Genomic DNA, 20726 nt, shown 5'->3' on the forward strand with positions numbered 1-20726 from the left:
TGGCCTAATGTAATGCAGAATTTCCCTAAAATGGTCTAAAGGGCATTTCCACCCTGACAAGAATAAAAGTCTGGGAGGAATGCTGAATAATTTGAATTTTTGGGGAATTTTTGGCATGAAAATTTAAGTAAAAACTTGATTAAAAACATCTAAAGAGCATGCTACTGAAACTGCCATCTGCTATTGGCTGATCTTTGGTGCCAGGCAATGATGTCACCTTCTATAGAGTACAGCAGGTGGTGACATCACCTGGCGCCAAAGATCAGCCAATAGAAGATGGCCATTTCAGTAGCATGATTTCTTACCATTAGATGTCAGGTTTTACGCAGATTTGGCTTTGGGGTTTAATTACTTTAGTTGCATATTTAAAGATATTGAATCATCAGCAGCTTCAACACAAAAATATCAGTATCGGTATCGGTCTTGAGAAACATACATAGACGTATTTATCCTGTCAAAGTGTTTCTGATAAAACTCTACCTGCTGAGTGGCTCTGGGCGAGAGCGTAAATGGAAACACCGCTGTGCTTCACTCCCCAGAGGGCTTCTGGGATGTCTCACTGTTTCCATGAGCTTTCTGAGCAGCGTGCCCCGCTGTCTGCCGCTTCAGTCCGGAGATATTACCCCCCTCCACACACACACACACACACACACACACACACACACCACACACACAGCTCCCTCAGCTGTCTGCCAAACATGCCTCTGCATTTCCGCGGATGCCGACCACAACCAGGGAGCTGCTGCAGGCCGTCCCGTCCCGTCCCGTCCCGTCCCGTCCCGTCCCGTCCCATGCGGCTTCGTAATGCAACATTTTCCTGCTTACGGAGCGTGTGATGACCGTGCCGCAGCTGAACTCGCCCCGACTGGCCACTGGCTGCCGAGGGACAAGCTGGTGTAAAGGAGCACTCGTGGTTTACCGCGAAATGACATCATGAGAAGATGTGGCGAGGGAGTTCTGAGTGAGGAGACTTACAGTGTAGTGTGTGTGTGTGTGTGTGTGTGTGTGTGTGTGTGTGTGGTACAACAGTGGAGATGAATCCACTGCTGCCTCAGTCCTTTCACAGCTGCTTTTTAGATATTTTAAGCTGACGTTCTGCCCCAGAGCGACTTCCAATAAGATTAAAGTCACAATGAAGCGTCATTTTGAGAGCATCTCGCCTCCGTAATTTGACGTACTTACGCTTGGAACGGGATGTTGGGGCGGCATAACGATCATTCAGAAGTGCAAACCAACCAGAGATCGGAGAGAAAGGCAGTTTTATTGGATGGGAGGGGCGGGACTGTTAAAAAATCTGTGATGGTTTGATTGGTTGGAGTTTTTATTTACGCCTCCTGGTGCGGCATGAGGTCATCATTAAAGATACCACTGTTTTCCAGGAAGTAAAAGTAATGGGATTTTTGACCTAAAAATAGATGCAAATATTTTTTTTTTGGCATTTATAGTTAAATAGGTGTATATTATGACATGGGAAATTAGCTAACATGGTGAAGTGCAAATGTCAAAGCCACAGCGGCATTTCTAAATCATCCACACCTAACCTACATTGTACTTGTTTGTGCGTTTTGATGGAATTTTAGCCTAATTACAATGTCTTGTTAATTTCCCATTTTCGTGAAATGAGCTTCATGTCTTAAAATGCAAATACGTGCACGATAAGTGACAAAGCCTTTCCCTAACCTTAACCAAACTGTTTTAGTTGCCTAAACCTAACCCTAACCTTACATAAAGTTGTTTTAGCTGCCAAACCTTAACCGTTACCTCACCTTTTCACATGGCAAACAGGTGAAAATGGCGTGTCCAGTTCATACTATTACCACATAATCCAATTTGTGGTGGAGGAACATAATCTTCACATAATGCGTTTCAGCGTCGGTGCTCATTTCGCAGACTTTACGAGATCATGTTGCACGTCTCATGCTGGTAGTGCTGTTGCTATGGTGCGGCGCTGCTTTCGAATGAATGGAAAGGAAACGCTGGTTTTCCTCTGAGTGAGCTTTTAAATTCCAAGAGTTTTTCAGTAAACAGCACTACAGCAGAGAGGATATCGCACATCCAGCCACAGCTCCAGCTCACATCACCAGACCGGCACGGACTAATAATTTGCAGGCCATCGGGATATAAAGCAGACGCAAGACTTGGTCGTAGAACAAAGAATGTACCAATAAAATCTATTCTCCTTTTTCTCTTTCTGTCTCTGTCTCTTGCTTATCTCTCCCTCTCCCTGTCGCTCTCCTCCTCCTCTCTCCCCCTCTCCTCTCCTCTCCTCTCCTCTCCTCTTCTGTTTGTCTCTGAAGCTCCACATCCTGGTTTCCCCCACCAGCGTCAAGCTGAACATCGACTGCCAAGAAGTGGCTGAAAATGAGATCAAGGCCGCTGGAAACACATCCAGCGACGGCTACCAGGTTCTGGGCAAGATGTCCAAGTCCATCGGCTCCAGAGGACAATCTGCAACTGTAAGTGCACTCTGACTCCGGAGCATTCAGAAAAAACAACAGAGAAGGAGGACAGCAGAAACTAGGAGTGCAGCACATTTATGTTATTAATGTGTAAGGATTTGAGTTGAATTTGGACTCTGGAATACTTTACTTGTTAGAATTTGAATACTTTACTGTTCACTTAAGGGAATGTTTTTGCCATCAGCAAATGCTAGAAACCCAATACACCCAACAATAGTTACAAGAAATCAGTCTTGACTGAGCAAAACAGTGAAGGTGTTGGGCGATGGGAGGCTGTACACCTAAAAATCTGATAAACACCTGGTTGATCACCTGAAATAGTTCCAAAAATAAACCTGGCTACATCGGTTATATTGAGTAAATGATATTTCATTTTTAAAATGTATGAATTTACAGGCCATATAATGAAAACCGCTAACAACACTCCATGCTAAAGTGTTAGCATGTTAGCACTATCATTCAACACAGTGTATGCTAAAGTACACATGGATGATTTTGGTGTCTATGTTCTCATCTTTAACGGGCAAGTTGAGCGACGGGTCAATCTCCTAAAACCTTAGATGATTCCTTTAAGAAGATTTTAAGAACGAGTACAACATGAACCAACTTGTTAAAATTAACAGATTTTGCACTTTATTATCAGCATCCAGCAGCAGAGCGTGTTTCCCTGCTGCCTGTCTGATCTGACCCGGCTGTGCTGCGTTCTGTTCTGTTCCTCTATTGGTCTTCTGGGGGCTGTGAAGGGAGTATCAGAGACACATGTACCAAAACACCATTTCCCTGTTTTTCATCCTCCACAGTTCCAGCTCCAGATGTTCGATATTGTCTGCAGCGTGGCCTGGACCAGCAGGGACAGATGTTGTGACCTCCCATCTATGGTAAGGAACCCCCCTCCAAAGAGCAAGGAGACAGGGCCTACGTACCAAACTGTGGGCCTCGTTTCCTATAGATTATGGAGGATGAACAATATAGACTCTCTCAGTGTGTGTGTGTGTGTGTGTGTTGTGTGTTTGTGTGTGGGTAGGCAGAGGCATATGCTGCAATGCTCACAGTCTAGTTTCCCAAAACAGTGTTGCCATAAACATTATTGTTGCTCAATGGCTGATATTGGAACGTGGGTTATCCGAGCACCAAGTTGCCTTTGGGAAACCCAAACCTGAGCAGTCTGCTGGGTTCTCCACTGACCCGTTTCCATTCAGATTACCACCAGCCAGCAGTTGAATGCTGGGAAGTCTTGGGCTGTAGCCGGGAAGTTAGTAGCCAGGTAACCAACTGTTGTTCGGAGGATCTCCTCTGCTCTAAAAACCCACTTGGACTGTAAAACAGGGAAAGTGGCTGGTGATTTTTTTGGCCAAGTTAGAGTTCCTCACCATCATCTGAATGCCTATTCTGCTCTAAAACATCTAGTTGGTTGGTAAAATAAAGATAATAGTTGGTGAATGTTTGTGGCCTGATTAGATGCTGCTTGTCTCGTCTTTGAACAAAATGTTGATTCCATTGCTTGAGGCCAGTTGGATCATCTTGACACTCGAAGCACAATGGAAAAACAAAACAGTATTTTATAAGCAGTGTCCTGGACTCCGATGTCAGTCTGATAATTAGTTTAACAGATGTAGTTAAGCCGAAACAGCATATTTCTACATTAGTGATTTTATTTTCCTCCCGACATTCACATTGCTGAGCGCTCAGCAGTTTGCTCCGCTCTGTAATTGGAAAGGAGAGCAGCTTTCCAAAATGTCAAGCCAGTCTGAATGAAAAAACGCCTTGATGCAGAATGCTTTCTTGACAGGTTGTGTGCAGCAGATCGGAGTTTTAGCTCTGCAAACATCTCAGAGGCAGAAATAATCTGATTGGTTGAGTTAAACCTCAGTGGGCGGAGCCAAAGAACCACAGTTTTTCTGGCTCAGTAACATTAGACTGAAGCTCAGTGAGAAAGACAAGAGGTAAGAGAGGAGGAAGCTAATATTATGAAGCCTAGCGCTCTGCTGCTAACTGAAAAATACAATCTACCATACTAAGTTATCTAGGTTAGCTAGTTAGCTAGCTGACCTTCAAGTTCAAACTAGCTATAATAACCTATAGCTATCTAGGTAAGTTAGCTAGCTGCTGACCTTCAACATCATGATGCCATGGTCATGAAGGAATGAAAAGAGAAAGAAGTCATCGCAATTTATATATTTTCATTTATATTTTTATCAGTTCCTTCTTTGCCATTTGAAGTTTACCAGCTAGCTAACTTGTGCTCAGAAAAACTGTGGTTCTTTGGCTCCGCCCACTGAGGTTTAACCAATCAGATTATTTCTGCCTCCAGAGCAGCTGTGACTCCAAAAAATGTCTGAACTAAAACTCCTATCTGCTTGCGTCTATGTGCATATTTGCCTGTGTGTGTGTGTGTGTGTATGTGTGGTGCGTCTTGGGGAGGGGGGGTTAATCATTACGTTATAGAAAGCTGTTAGGCCACCTGGTTTTTCTTAAACTTTTTTGGACAAAGTATTCAGACTGGTAGACGATGGACTCTTGTTCTTGCAGCACATGAAGCTGCAGTCTTAGGCAGATGTAATTACAGACTTGTGACAGTAAAATGACAATGACTGTGTTTAGGTTTATGCGGTATATCAGCAGCTGCAGGTCCAAACAGCTCTCAGCAGGGAAAGTGTGCGCTTGATTTGCGGTGCTGTCTGTCCACAACAAGCAGCAGACACACAGGGCTGCAGATCAATGAACAGGACTCAGTGCATAATTAGAATCACTTAAATCACAAAGTAAAATATACAATATATATACAATATAATGGAATTTGCCTTGGCGGTGCAGAGGCATACTAACAACTTACAGAGTTCAACAAACTGATGCATATGATGCAAGGATTAGGTAGACACTGGACAGTAGACTACACATATCACTCTACATATTTACATTTTACAATATTCAATATGCTCTACACTCAGTAATCTATAATCATTTGCATTCAAACAACTTGGCAGCTTTAGAGAGAAGTGTAGTGGAAGAGTATTGGTTGGAAGTTGTACTGAATAGAATGAGATGCTTGAAATAAATTGTGAACACTGAAGACTTTTTTACCTTTTTGCCGATGTTGCCGGACTTCACCTGTTCACCAATAGAGGCCAAAAAAATGACACAAATGTTTATTTCTATAAATGTTATATCAAAAAGAACAGAGCGTCTCTTTCCGATAAACAGCACATTTCTGTTGATGACTCATCCTGCACTCGAGGGGGGCGGAGACAAACATTTGATCCGATTAAATGTTGATAACTGTTGGAATTATTCACCCCCACCCCCACCCCCACCCCACCATTTTTTCCCAGCATGCAGCTCAGTTCAGCCGCAACATGGACGAAGGCTGCTTCACCTAAAACTATTTTCCCCAGACGGAGCGACGGAGGCGGAGAATATTCGTCCACAACCACTTCCTCCATATCTTATTAATATACAAATAAGCCCCTCCCACTGACGCTTCCCGCCATAACTTTCTGTTTTATCCTATCCTATTTTATCCTGAATCCATCCTACATGAGATCTGCAGATAGGAGTCTAGTTGAACCAAAGTCAGTATGTGGTAAAACAAAATTCTCATGTCTCGCAATTTATTCCCAGACCGCTCCAAGGCTGAAAACAGAGAAAACTTGATATTTCCCACAAACAATTCCTACAAGTGCAGCAGCGGAAAGTTCAGCAAGCAAACAGTTAAGCGGCGAGGAATCCACAATGGCAACATTTCTGTGAGGTATTTTTTTTTAATGCGAGCAGAGAGCAGGCGGTGTTGTTTAGACCCTGGACTCTGGCCTTTTTCAGTCTGAGGTTTCTCACTTCAGTCCCTGCGGAGATCTCCAGGAACACCCAGCTCAGCTCCAGCAAATAAAAGCAGCTTTGTTTGAGAGCGGCGCGATTGCAGTTGGACTTCCAGAGGGTTTTGAACGGGTTTCAGCTCTTGTGGATTATTATCTGAATTGGGACAGCTGCTTGATTGGGCTGTTTTGCTGACAATTATTAAATGATCCAAATCCAGGCTGTGGAGCATGTGCTCAAAGGAAACATCCAACCCAACATCAGAAAAACAGAATTCAGTAGAGTCCCGTTGATCTGAAACTTAAAAGACTAATAAGGTGTACCGCATGCACTAACTAGTCTACCTAATGGGTGCAATGTGTATTTCATTTACAATTACACTTTAGACATTTAGCTGATGCTCTTAACCACAGCATCTTATAATTAGAATAAGCTTAAATTCGTAGATCTCCAACATTAGAAGCATCCAGTACAAAGGAGAATAAGAAACAAAGCCACAGTAGATGTAAAAAAAATATTCCTGTGACAGTAGAATGATCATGTTTGATAAACTATGTAAAGAAATAAGAGCCAGGGAGAGAAAAGTTTTTTTCCTTCCTTGGTTCAGATATTTTATCCTCTTATACTACACCCTCTCCCAATGGAGTATACTAAAAATAAGGATCTATTCTATGTTATTCTTTTTGTTGGACGGCTCGGTCGATATTTGTGAACATAAACAACTCTCTCCCAAAACTAGAATCCAGAGAACCAGGACTGTGCTACAACAGGCATTTTCATCAATATATTGATTGTTATACCTTGATATAATTACCTAAATAAATGAAACCATGGTCAAAACGATTGGTAGTCTCTAAAACAAAAGGAGTAACGCCAAGAAGGGAGAGGTGGGACAAGTGGCAACATCCTCTTTGGGATGCTTCAGGAAGCAAAGGGGTTTATGGGAAATGTAGTCTTAATTCTGAGAACACTAACAATTCTACTGGTGCGAGATAAAGACCCAGAAGAAGGATAAGAGCCGCAGTTAGGATAGTAGAACTGGAATAAAGTTGGGTATTACTAAGTTACATAAATAAGTAAAATGCTTTAGTTCCATTTGTGTTGGAAAAACAGGACTGTCTTCCTGTTTTTTTGCCATAAAGCAATCTCCCTTTGTGCCGTAAAACAATGCAGCAGATTTCCCGCCAAAGAGTAGAAGCTTGCAATCTTCTCAGCGATGGTCTCATTTGTTTACGGTATTATACTGACGTCCCAAAATGAATGAGTTATTGATGTTAAAACGATACACATAGTAGCACCTTTTAAGTGACATTTTCAAGAGCGACTCTCCTGACGATGTATGAGAGTAGGAATGCTGCTAAGAATTCTGGGTACCCCTGCTAAGCTACGACAGTGGGTCACCCCCATATCTGTCTAATTTAATACAGCACCACCTCGCCTCTCTCTGAAAGGCCCGTCCAGCTTGGGACCCCCCGGAAAGCGCCCCCTCTTACCCCCCCCCCCTCCTGTGCGGGAGGTTGACTGTTTGGACTCCTGGGACGTTTGCTTGGGGTTTTACCCTCAAAAGAGCTTAATTTCATTGTTGCAAACAGTTCTGAACCAGAAAATGTGCCCACATCCCCAGAAAATCACCCAGAGTGCTTACTGTCACGCTGCCCACACATTTGGTTCGGTATTCTTCGTCAGTGGAGCGGCTCCAGAACATGTCGCTCCAGATTAGAGTCTTGGCTCTCCTGTTTCTACTGTTGGGCCAGAGTTGAATCTACACAAATTTGGACTAAAACCTCTTGAGACCATAGGAATAATGTGAACTTACATTTTCCCTTTGAATCAGTTTTTTCCTCTTGGACTCTTACTATATACTGTACAGGACAGCCAGTGTCCAGTGTACTACTGTGTTACTATGTTAAAAAGGGGGAACACATTCGTTTGGAAGGGCCTTTTGAGTTGCCTTGAGGTTCTTATACACTGCAAAAAATCTCCATCTTAACAAGTCATTTAGTCTATTATTGAGTCCTAAAATCATAATTTTCTTAAAACAAGTGAAAAAATCTGCCAATGGTGTTTGATTTGCATTGGAAACAAGTGGAGTTATCTCTCCTCACTGCAGAATGTTTCTCTTGGTTTGAGAAAAATAAGATTTGAAGGCTGAATACGAGACTAAATGACTCGTTTCAGTGACGATGTTAATGTTTCATGTTTTGATCCCATGTCTGGTTCTCTGACTCTCCTCTGCTGCTAATGAAGCAGATCTAGTAGCATGGCAAAGACGCTGCAAGATGTTAACTCCAGTTCAGCCCAGTCTGAGTTCAATCAGTTGAATCTTGAAATTAAACGTTCAGGATCACGCAGCAGCAGCCAGTTTCTTGACTTCGACCTCACTGTGTTGAACCTCTCTGCTCTCTGTCTGTTTCCTCTTCTCCCCCAGAGAGACGAGGCGAAGTGTCCCGCTCTCCCCAACGCCTGCACTTGTGCCTCAGAGAGCACAGGACCCCAGGGGACCCAGGGCCCCGTGGTAAGGACCCCGTTACATAACAGCATACACACCACTACGATGAGGACTCTCTTTCTGCTCTCTCTGTCTGTCTGTCAGGCCAGAAACCAGGTCAGTGTAGAGTCTAGAACCTGTTATTTATGTCCTGTATGTAGTACAGAGCAGAATATTACACCCTGAAGCACGTTAACCATGGGAAACCTCTTTGCAGTGCCTAATAAAACTTGGCCTATTTTTCTAAAGGGGGGTTAAGGTAAACCGCAGCGCTGCAGTCTGCATATTATAGCTGTTGAGGCAGTCGTAACGGGCCGACCCTCCGCCAGCTGACGATACCTCCAGCCTCTTCTTCTCCACCTTCACTGCAACAACTTTCCATCTTAACAAGCCGTACGCTGAAACCTTATCAGTCTAGAAAATAAGTGAAGAAATCTTTAGAATATCACTTGTTGCTCTTGCAGTTGTTTCAGGAATACGCTAGAATCATGTGACAGGAGCTTGAAAGTGGAGTGATTTGCCTTGTTTTCAGGATATTGTCTTGAAACAAAGTGACATTATCTCAGATTTTTACAGTTGTTTTAAGAAAAAATAAGGTTTTAAGACTGAATACAAGACTAAGATGGACGTTTTTCTCAGTGAAGACACCTTCTTTCATCCTGCCTGTCTCTCTCTTGCTTGCTGTGTTAATATGACAAATGCCCTTCCCTTCCCAGGGTGCACCTGGGAGCAAAGGTCCCCGCGGTGAAAGAGGAGAACTCGGCTCCGCTGTAAGTACCTGTCCAACTCAAACCGCTCATCTCTTACAACCCGCCGGCTCGCCTTTTAATTAAGGTCAAAGTGCACCGGTCATAAAAAAAAAAAGATCCATAAGTCTGACACAGTTTTTTTTTGGAGTTGGATATTGGACTCTCCAGTTAACGCTCTCTCTGTTCTTGATGAAAACGAAGGATTGTTTACAGTGTGAGGGCTTTGAAGAGAATAAGCACATCTGATTCCACTTATCGAATGAGTGTTTGCTCTTTCTCCTTGATATGAAGAGGGGAGGAGAGGTTCGGTTCGATCGCTGCAGCATTCCTCGCTGCCTGGCGGTGTCTTCCTTCCAGAGATTGCAACAGTAGCATATTTGAACCGTCCCGCTGAACTAGAGATATCAAAAACAAATTCCTTCCCGTGTTTAAATGATTATCTTATCTGTCCCTCGCTCTGTATTGTAGGGACCGGTGGGCCCGCGCGGAGACGCCGGACCGCCGGGGCCTATGGGTCTGCCCGGCCCTCAAGGACCCAGCGGATTGTCTATCCCAGGAGAAGCCGTGAGTCTCACAAACACACACACACACAACACACACTCCCACGTCTTCAGCGACTACACGTAAATCCCAGGATACCTCTGTAAACCGGCTCAGGGGATCGTTTGGCAATTTATTACGCGGGGAATTTACAAGCCGGGGAGTAATTGTGGCAGAGTCTTGCATTCCTGCCTGTCTGGGGGGAAAGACTTGATATCTTAAGGTCCTTAAACCCCAACGATATCAACGCATGTTAATAAATCAGCGCTTGGATTTCCTGCCTCTGAAGTGTACCCAGATTAAGCAGAAATGTTCCCTCAGAAAGGTCGCACAAGACGGCGCACCTCAAGCTGCGTTTGCAAAGCGTCACGGCTTCAGTCCGGCGTGTTTACCTTGGCCCGCGGCGCGGCGCTGGCAGAACATGTTTCTTCTAACTTGCCATGTTAATGAGCAGTGAGTGTTGAGGAAATGTTCTGTTCCTCCTTCCTTCTTGCTGTTTCACGTCGGTTTGTTTCTCTCTTGCTGCCTCAGGGCCGTCCTGGACCGAAGGGAGACCCCGGAGACTCGGGCCTACCTGGGCAGAAAGTAAGTGCTGTTTTGGCGAGAGCCTCGGGGTCGGGGATTTTAAACAGGAAAAGGGGGATAATTCACTGTTCGACTACTAGTCTGGCCTCGCGCCACGTCGCCGGCCACAGACAGTATTTCAGCTGGATGAGGATTAACGAAAGAGGGGAGTATGGCTCTCAGCAGCAGGTTGAGATTCTGAATATTGCTTTTAAATGAAATTTCTTCTTGAAGTTTAAGAAAAAAACGCGCCAAGAAGAACAAATCACCTTGAAATACAGCGGCGGGTAAGTGGAGGCCGGCGGTCAGCGCTCAGTGTCGGTTGTTTTATCTGGGAATATACGAGGAGCTTCGGTCCAAAATGGGATATCCAGGATTTGAAATAAAAAATGACACCTAAGCTTATAAAACAATTGCTGGCATGGAAGTAAAGCAGCATCATGGGTTGCTATTAAACCTGTGAGTCATCTTAAGACTTTTGCTTGGGATAAAACTGTCTGGGTTTTTGAAATACTGAGTGATGAACTTCAGGTAGCATTTTTGTTTTCCCCCAAAAGATAAATAGCATTTTGAAATGAAACCACTCATATGTAAGTTTAATGGGGTGGTGACAGATGGAAGTCAAAAGCACAATCCATTTACTTCAAAGCAAATCTTTTTCCTCCTACCATGCCTCCTGACGGATACCGCAGCATTATTCAGGCTAGTTGGAAATGTCTTTCACTACACTCCAACATATTATTATTATTATGATGATGATGATGAGCAACATTTGTTTAGCGCTTTTCAAAGAGCAATTACAAAGAGCTTCACAGAAAGCAAAACAATAAGTGACAATCACATAAACAACGAAAAGTTCAGACGCGAATTAAAAACAGGCTCGCAGAAGAAGAAGGTTTGAAGTTGCCAATTTGAAGAGAAGTAGAAAGAACTGAAGCCTGTGAAGTGATTCGACACAGATTTAACTGATTTAACTGATTTAACAGATTTAACTGATCACATTTAGCCTGAATCCCAGTCTCTGTCATCCAGACTGAACTCCAGCTGATAACAGGTTAAGATCTAATGAAGCTCTTCAGTCTGAGGCATGTTGACAACACCATGAAGCTCTCAATGGACTCCAGCTTTTTCTTTTACTTTGAGCACAATAGCAATACTTGTGGAGATGGGATCTATTAAATCTGTTTATAGACAGAGTCAGAAAGCTAATGCAGAGCGCTGTGCCCCTCTGACCTGTGCAGGGGCATCTGGTCACTTCTTAAAGTCTCAACCTGTGGACCTGTGGAGGAGGAGAATAATCTCTTTTAATGCTGAGTGAAGCTTGCCCCGTTTACAGGCATCTAGGAGAGAACTGTTTCCTGCTCATGGTTAAAGAGGCCGTCTTGTAACTGAAAGGTCACAGGTTTGATCCCTGCCAACGTGTCAAAATGTTCTTGCGCAAGACGCTAAACTCCTACTTGTTTGGATGAGCTGGACAGAAAAAATGTCTAACTGTAAGCAGATTGGTGTTTTAGTTCTATAAACATTTCTTGGAGAAACTGGTTGAGTTAAACCTCAGTGGGCGGAGCCAAAGAACCACAGTTTCTCTGGTTAAGTAACATTACACTGAAGTTCAGTGAAAAAGACAAGAGGTATTTACATTGAGCAGATTGGCGCTAAACCTGAGTGGGCGGAGCCAAAGAGACAGTTCTTCAGAGCGCTAGTTAGCTAACTGGCAAACTTGAACAGCAAAGAAGGAACTCTGGTCAAAATATGAATAAAACATATTTTTTTCATTCATTCCTGACCATGTCATTCATGATGTTGAAGGTCATGCAGCTAGCTAACTAGCTTACCTAGATAGTTATAGTCTAGTATGGCTAGTTTGAACTTGAAGGTCAGCTAGCTAACTAGCTAACCTAGATAACTTAGTATGATAGATTGTATTTTTTCAGTTAGCAGCAGAGCGCTAGGCTTCATAATATTAGCTTCCTCCTCTCTTACCTCTTGTCTTTTTCACTGAGCTTCAGTCTGATGTTACTTAGCCAGAGAAACTGTGGTTCTTTAGCTCCGCCCACTGAGGTTTAACTCAACCAGTTTCTCCAAGAAATGTTTATAGAACTAAAACACCAATCTGCTTACATTTAGACATTTTTTTCTGTCCAGCTCATCCAGACAAGTAGGAGTTCAGCATCTTTGACACGTTGGCAGGGATCAAACCTGTGACCTTTCAGTTACAAGACAGCCTCTTTAACCATGAGGCCAACCTGCCAGCTCAACCCTGCCCCCCCCCCCCTCCCCTCCCTTCCCCTCCATGCTGACACAGCGCCTCTGCAGTGCCATGTACTGTAGGTTCTGGACACTGAAGCGCTCATGAGTAAGAATGATTAATCGTCTCTTGATTCAAACGCAGCAGCCTCGGTGAGTCCACCTCCAAGTGGACGGTGTTCCTGGACCGGGCCGGCTGCAGGTGACCATGTTGGAGCAGATGCTATAGCAACATGCATTTAATGACTTGCAGACTACGCTGGGCCCTGGTTTATAATGGCCAATAAAACGGATCTGGAATATATTATGTTCCCTGTAAATCTTATGCCAAGGCATCAAAGACGAGAGAGCATCGACAATAAAAACACTGAGCGGGGGTTTCTGAGCAAATGAGAGCGAAAAGGAGATTTACTGTTTGACACGCGGAAAACCGGCGGTGAAACAAACCGGTTCGGGTTGGTTGGTCGGAGGGAAGGTGACCTTATGTTACGCGGGTTGAGAGGAAAGGTAAAACAGGCTCGAGCTTGAGTGGGTTTGTTTTCCCTGTCTGTTCCCAGGGTTCACCTGGGCCCGCCGGAGCCATCGGCCCGATCGGACCAGCTGGAGTCAGGGTGAGTACAGAGTCGGTGTGGATCTTAACGGCATGGCTGGATTTGAAAGATTAAACAGCATCGGTTCAACGCGTTTTTTTGGTGCGGCTCTTGTCTCTGCAGGGCCCCCCAGGGAAGGAGGGAGGAGCCGGACCCAGAGGCCCAGCAGGCACCATGGTACGTGATGTCATGGTTTTTTAACCTTTATTCATCCAGGTGAAAGGTCTGTTGAGGAACGCTGGCTCTTTTTCAGCATCGTCCTGCTTCACTTTCACACAGTTTGACACATTCACACCTGGGAGCTGCTCAGTACAGACACAGTTTCTAGCAGTTAGCATTATTTCTACTGTTGGCCAGTTAGCAAGACACTTAAACCCCAACTGGAGCTACTGGGGTTTAAGTGCCTTGCTCAAGGACAACTTGGTGTTTGAGGGAGGGGAGAGCGTTACATTCTCATTCACTTTCCCAACAAAGATTTAACAAGCTGCTGTGTTGATTGGACTTTTCTGGTCACAAGAAGGTACTGAAATCCTTTACTTTACTTTAAAAGCCCTGTATTCAAAAGTTTCCTTAAGTAAAAGTATAGAAGTATCAGCAGTAAAATGAACTGAAGGATCAAAAGTAAAAGTTCTCATTCTGTCAGAGAGTTAAATTATTGAAGCTTTAACCTGTCAGAAATATTTTAATGTTGTCGGTCTAACTGCTCCATATACTGTTGGGGAGTTTAAACTCTAACAATGCAACATATTTTATGAGCTTATCGTATGTTTTGCATGTAAAACCTTATTCTGCAAAGTAACTAGTAACTCCAGCCGGCAGATAAATGTAGTGGAGGAAAAAGGACAAGATTTCCCTCTGAGATGTAGAGGAGGAAAAGTAGAAAGTCTCACAGAATGGAAATACTCAAGTAAAGTGCCAGAACCTCAAAACTTGAGTAAATGTACTTAGTTACTACCTTCAGGCTTTAGACTGTTCTAGACTTTATTATTTAATAATTTCTTTGCAGTTCAGTTGGGGAATAGTTCAGTAAGAAACAGATTTCTAGCTGCAGGTGATACTAGTTTTGTCGTAAGTTTTGTTTTCACCGGTTTAGCCGTTGTGGTGCTGATCCTTTGTTGGGATGCTTTGAATGAACCTTTTGAGATCTGATTGGTTCCTGTGTCGTTCCTTGCAGGGACCTCCAGGGGCTCCTGGGATACCTGGAGCTGCAGGAAAACCAGGAAAGGCCGGTGACTCTGGTCCTTCTGTAAGTCTCCCTGCTGCCTTGGTTTTCTGCCACAGTCAGCAGCATCTCAGTGTCTTGGTTTGTCGGTTGTTCGGTGAAACTAACCGGCAGTTTCTTTTCTCCATTTTCAGGGCGCTACCGGTGTGAAGGGAGACAAGGGAGAGAGAGTGAGTTTTCTACATTTAGTACTTTGACTCTGATGAAGTCCAGTTCTTGGTGGATACGCGGTAGTCGCTGTTTTTAATATTCAGCCGCTATAATAAAGGCTTTTTTGCATTTTTGTACTTGCAGACGAAGTGCCGTGGTTTTTCTTTGGGGAATTCATGCCTTTATTTCCTCATATGCACTTATATGACTGGCAAGGAATATTTTTAGTATATGTTTTAGAGAGAGTTGCATAAGTTTTGAACTCGTGTTAGAAGGTCAGAAGCTGTATCTGAAGAGTCTCAATCCAAAATGAGACATCAAGCTCAAGTTTGTTTCTACAGCTCTTTATCACAGCCTGTCTCAAAGGACTGTACAGAGAATGAGCCTATAGATCTAATTGATCAACAATCAATCATAGAACAGAATGATATAGAACAAACATCAGGAAGAGCAAGACACACAGAAACAGATTTTATCAAGACATAACAGCCTAACTACTCTACAGCCTAACCTGTTCAGCTATGTTAATATTTGAAAAAGGTAATTCCTACTAAAGCCAAGTTATTAGCTTCTTCCTCAGCCATTAACCTTCAGCATAACATTTTAAAAGGAGAGAACCATCTGTTTTTTAGGGGTTTTTTTCTGAAAGGGATATGCAGCAATTTGGCTTGAAATCCTTCCGATATTCATTACAAATCCTGCCTCTCCGTACCTAGGGCGACTTCGCTCCTCAGAACATGATGCGTTCCATTGCCAGACAAGTTTGCGAGCAGCTAGTAAACGGTGAGTGGGCCTTTTTTTTTTTTTTTTTTTTTTTTTTGTCCTGAACTCCATTTGGACGTCGTTCTGGCAGCGTCCGGCAGCCAGACTCCAAACAGCCTCCTGTCTGTCAAGAGAAGCCTGTCATTTATTTTTTATTTTTTGTTCTTTTTTTCTTAAATGTTCGTTTTCACCCTCCGCCGTCGCAGCACAAATGAGCCGCGTCAACACGATACTGAACCAGATCCCGAACGGCATGTACCGCAGCAACAACCCCGGACCCTCGGGACCGCCCGGACCTCCTGGAAATCAGGGACCCCGCGGAGAGCCGGGCCAGTCGGGAAGGAACGGTTTCCCCGGAAGTCCCGGTTTAACCGGCGGACAGGGAGAGAGAGGTAGGACAGGAGGAGAGAGAGAGACTCAACAACAACACATACCTTCATGAGTTCTGGATCAAAAAACACACCTGAATTCCACAGGAGACTCTCAAAAAGGAGTAAAAGGCAGCACATCCCACAAATAAGACAGACGGACAGACTTGTTGAGTTATTTTATCTTGTATCCAGACTTATCAAGATTATTTTATAACTTGTTTCAGGACATTTTCTTGGTAAAAGTGAAATTGTCTTGGAGAAAGTTTCTTGCTTCCAGATTTTCTTCATTGTTTTATGATGATTTCTTGAAAGAAGAAGTCATATTGGCATGAATCAAGTGAAATTTATTGAAACCAGCAAGATTATCTGCCAGTGCAGTGAGATAATTTGACTAAAAATATCATGAAATAAGATGATAGGTCTGGAAACAAGTTAAAATCATTTGACAAGTTGTCAGTTTATTGCAGTGTAAGTGACAGATTACTTGCATTGCAGCGCGTTTATTGAAAAGCAGAAAACCATCACAAAACGCTAACGAGGTTTGGCTTGTAAGCCTTCGTCAATAAACCTTTTGCACTGTAGGTAATCCATCATTTTGACTCTTATTTGAGCGATGTGCTGCCTTACTCATTTGTTTAGATCTCCCATGGAGTCTAATGTACCGAGCGTCTTTCAGTTGTCTGTTTTTGATTTAAAGATTAGCAGAAAATAAAACCAATAATCATAAATAAAAATCAAAAGTGTGGTAATGCTGCAGCTAGCATAGCTTTGACAACATTTGCTCATACACCAACATTACATGAGGTTTTTTCAGACTTTTTCCATGCTTCTGCTCTATTGGATGTCTTGTATATTTTATTTACTGCTAACTAGAATAGCCGCACACTAAGTAGAGCATGACACTTCCAGGAACTAGTGGATCTTGTGTAAGAGCATCAGGTTGTTGCAGAGAGGAGGAGAGAGGAGCTGATTTGTCTTTTGTTCCACTGGCCAAACCACTTCTGTAACAGGATGAGAATCAGAATCGCTTCACTTTCCACGTACAGTAAATGTACTGGAGTTTGTCTCGGTGGCGTTTGTGCAAAGAAATATCAACAACTTACATAATAACATCCTGAAACACATCGAACAAGGACAGGAGTCCAGAGCAAGACCTGCAAGAGACAGACAACTATACATATCACTCCACTTACAGACAGTAGACTATATCTATATATATATATTACACCTTAGCAAAGCCTTTATGTGGCTTTCCACAGTTTTATCTTCTGTGAGGGCACAATCTCCTGACCTCTGACCTCTTTACTGTTGGAAACTGAAGCTCATTCCCCTGTTTCTCTCAGTTTAAGAGCTTCATCCAAATAACTAAAATGTAAACGTAATGTAAATGTTTGCGTGTTTGTTTCAGGTCCTGCAGGGGAGAAGGGCGACCGAGGGCCGGCCGGACTGGGACAGAGAGGACAGAGGGGGCCGCCTGGTACGTCCCACACTTTAACTTTAACCTGAGCAGAGCAACTGCAGCGGCATCTGCACTACCTCCACATGTCACCCAGATAACACTAGTGATGTTTCATTTGATTTGACTTAGAAAAATACATGATTTAACATATATTTCATGCATATTTGACCCCAGACGATCAGAGAAAGTGTAACTTATTTGCCTTTTTGGTCCTTAATGGAAGACAAAATACCAATGCAATTCAAAACACAATCAGAAGCTCATAGGAGATACACAGCACCAGCTAAACTGTCTTAAAGGATAAGGCTGGTGTTTTTTAATGCATTTCTTACCGTCAACAAATCCTATGAAAATAACAAAATCAACAATGCGTTTGCTCTACTCCCGTTACTTTCTGACTTCCCACGTTCCGTTTTTATCCATCAACCCGGAAGTCATTGGCTCCAATTGGAAGCTAAAAACCTTTAAATACAGCTCACAAAGACATAGTTTACATTTTAAAAATGGCTAACTGTTACCATGAAAAGTCAGGCTGTTGTAGTTATTACCAAATCAAATTCAAATGGGAACAAATTCTTCATTACGCCGGGGACTATTTTCTGTGCTACGGAACTACTTTCCTGAGATGGAAAACGTGTTTACGGCCGGCTTATTAAGTTGTTTGAGGAAAAAGTCGTCCGGCCCGGTGCATCGTGATGATGAAATATGCTGCAGAGCAGCAGCATGGCTCTGTGACGGGTTTTTAATAGTTTTTTAATACAGTAGAGTTCTATGGCTGCTGGGACATGAGGCTGCACTGGGCACCGGCTACATGGACGAGACTTGTTAGCAAAACAAATTCATTGCTGATTTTGTTATTTTCATAGGATTTGTTGACAGTAAGAAATGCATTAAAAAACACCGGCCTTATCCTTTAAAACTGACCGCTTCTCAATTTGTTGCAAAGTAATGTTCTCACTTCACTTACTAGTAGGACTAGTTCAGGTCAGTCAAAACATCCTTAAGTAAAAGTAAAATTACTGATTTAAAAATTACTCAAAAAAGTACAATTACATGAAAAAGCTACTCAGCTACAGCAACAAGAGTAATTGCAATTAGTTTCTTCCACCTTGCAAGATTGCGTCTCTACCTCCAAGGCAGCAGGACTTGAGCCTGTCAACCTCAGAGCTACAAACATGCATCTGACTGTTAGGACACCGCTTCCCTCCAAAAAAAAACCTCCCGGACCGTAGCCGCCCGTCCCGCCAAGACCGGCCCATACAGCAAGTAACATGAGCTCATCCTGCCAGCGGCTGGAGAGCAGCTCCGCTAATCACACACCCATCCAGATCCAGGACGCCCCGCCGCAGCAACACGACCCCAGGAGAAACCAGCCTGTGAGGCGGAAGGAGGGGGGGAAAAACACAGCGTTTGTGAAGCCTACAAGGTCAAGTTGTGGAAAATCTGGAAGTAAGAGTGTGTGTGGTGGGGGGAGAAGAGGGGGGGTGGGAGGGGGGGAACTGTCCCAGATAAGGAGGAAGCGAGCGGCGAGTGAGTCATGGTGGAAGGGATTGGCGTGTGGAGGCCCTTCCTGCCGTTCCTTCATTCACAACACATGCTGAGGAGGAGGAGGGCGAGCGGCTCGGAGGAGACGGAGGGGCAGGGAAACTTTCCAAGCGAGCTTTATGAATGTCTAGACATAACGCAGAGGGGGGAAAAAGGATCAGCAAATCCCCCTCTTTTCCTTTTTTCCCCCCCTCTCTCTTTTTTTTCTGATGTTCCGAATGTGGTGCCCGAGACGGACAGCGGTTGCCACAGATTTTTTTTTATTCCAGTCGGAGGGGCGGAGCTACGCCTCAGGTCGACACCGAGGGGTCGTTTTCTGATTGGTTCGGGAAGAAGACGACACTTCGCCCATGGAGAGAGACACTTCAAGTCTTCATGTCAGCCTTCATCAGATCATGGATTGATTTGGTGGTTATTTGTCTACCAGGAGATGAAGAAATAACACCTGAGTTTTTAGCCCTGGACAGCAGGGGTACTATGGATGATATTGTCGGTCAGTCGGTCGCTCTGTTCATCACTTTATGGTCACATGACCTGCAGGGAGTCAGACTGCAGACTCTCAAGACTCGAGTTCGATTCCTGGTAGAGACGCTTCCACAAGATTCAACATTGCGGGGCTGTTAGACTCGTAGTCTTGTTTCAGTTTATCAGGCAGTTTTACAAGCCCATTCCAAAAATCACATCAATTGAAATGATCAGGGATAACAAAACAAGTCCGAGGCTTATTTCCATCGTGGCCTTTGGTCTTAAAAACACACAATGCAGCGTCGCAAAACAGGAACAAAATCCACTGGACTTAAAATGAAGAGTTGAAGACGTTTCACCGCTCACCCGAGAGGCTTCTTCAGGTCAGAAGAAGAAGAAGCCTGAACTGAAGAAGCCTCTTGGATGAGTTATTAATTTAAATAAGCAAAAAAAATCAACAAAGAGCTTTCCATCATCGCCAATCCTTTATTTGTTCATCCAATCGCCCTTCCCTAAAGTAAATACTTGCCTGAATTTAACCGTTAGCTAACCGTCTCACATGATAAACACCAGTGGCGTATCTAGGACTTCTTAACTGGAGGGGCAGAGGAGGGGGGGGGCACCACTAACTCGGGGGGTCCAAGGACCATAAGCATAAAAATGAGGTTGAGTGTTAAAAAAATAACTGTAATGCAGTATAGTTTGATTGTTTTTAATCAGTTGTGTATACTCAAGTTTGAATATGTTCAGAAACAAATTATTACCTGCAGGACAAAGTTTCTATTACAGCAAGGACTCATTTGACTTATATTGTCCAGTCATTATTTAGGTGAAAAACAGATTATGGACTGGAAATATCTGGAAAAAATGAAACATAACATCAACACCTGTCACTCTTCAGCATTTCTTTCTGTCTAAAAGGAAGCCTTGGTCGCTTAAAACAACACAGTCTTACATTTCAGGCAATTTCAATGTGTCAATCAAGAGTTAAACAGCCAATGATGTACAAGGAAATTTGGGGTTAATCAGATTTCAAGGGTAGGCAGTGCCACCCCGGCCACCCCTTAGGCTCCGCCCCTGACAAACAAGTCAACATATCTTGATGGGTCTCTGTGTTCTTCTCCAGGTCCACCAGGTGAAAGCAGGACAGGACCTACAGGCCCTCAAGGCTCCTCCGGAGCTCGCGGTCCCCCCGGACGTCAAGGCTTCGCTGGGATCCGCGGCCCGCCCGGCCCTCCTGGCTACTGCGACTCCTCTCAGTGTGTCGGTATTCCTTACAACGGGCAAGGATACGGAGGTACGTAA

The 20726-nt window shown here is 43.8% G+C and overlaps 1 protein-coding gene across 1 annotated transcript in view; it reads left to right on the forward strand.

Annotated features, from left to right (window-relative positions):
* Positions 1 to 20726, forward strand: part of col12a1b (collagen, type XII, alpha 1b) — a 141940-nt gene extending 121214 nt beyond the window's left edge. The window contains exons 51-64 of the mRNA XM_071910612.2: positions 2298 to 2456; positions 3260 to 3337; positions 8698 to 8784; positions 9474 to 9527; positions 9975 to 10070; positions 10578 to 10631; positions 13415 to 13468; positions 13571 to 13624; positions 14622 to 14693; positions 14804 to 14839; positions 15536 to 15602; positions 15788 to 15973; positions 17361 to 17429; positions 20548 to 20726. Coding sequence (XP_071766713.2) covers positions 2298 to 2456; positions 3260 to 3337; positions 8698 to 8784; positions 9474 to 9527; positions 9975 to 10070; positions 10578 to 10631; positions 13415 to 13468; positions 13571 to 13624; positions 14622 to 14693; positions 14804 to 14839; positions 15536 to 15602; positions 15788 to 15973; positions 17361 to 17429; positions 20548 to 20726 — 1245 coding nt within the window. The remainder of the gene's footprint in view (positions 1 to 2297; positions 2457 to 3259; positions 3338 to 8697; positions 8785 to 9473; positions 9528 to 9974; positions 10071 to 10577; positions 10632 to 13414; positions 13469 to 13570; positions 13625 to 14621; positions 14694 to 14803; positions 14840 to 15535; positions 15603 to 15787; positions 15974 to 17360; positions 17430 to 20547) is intronic.

The sequence above is a fragment of the Centroberyx gerrardi genome, chromosome 18 (genome assembly GCF_048128805.1).
Source record: "Centroberyx gerrardi isolate f3 chromosome 18, fCenGer3.hap1.cur.20231027, whole genome shotgun sequence".
In the NCBI taxonomy this organism is placed as follows: Eukaryota; Metazoa; Chordata; class Actinopteri; order Beryciformes; family Berycidae; genus Centroberyx; species Centroberyx gerrardi.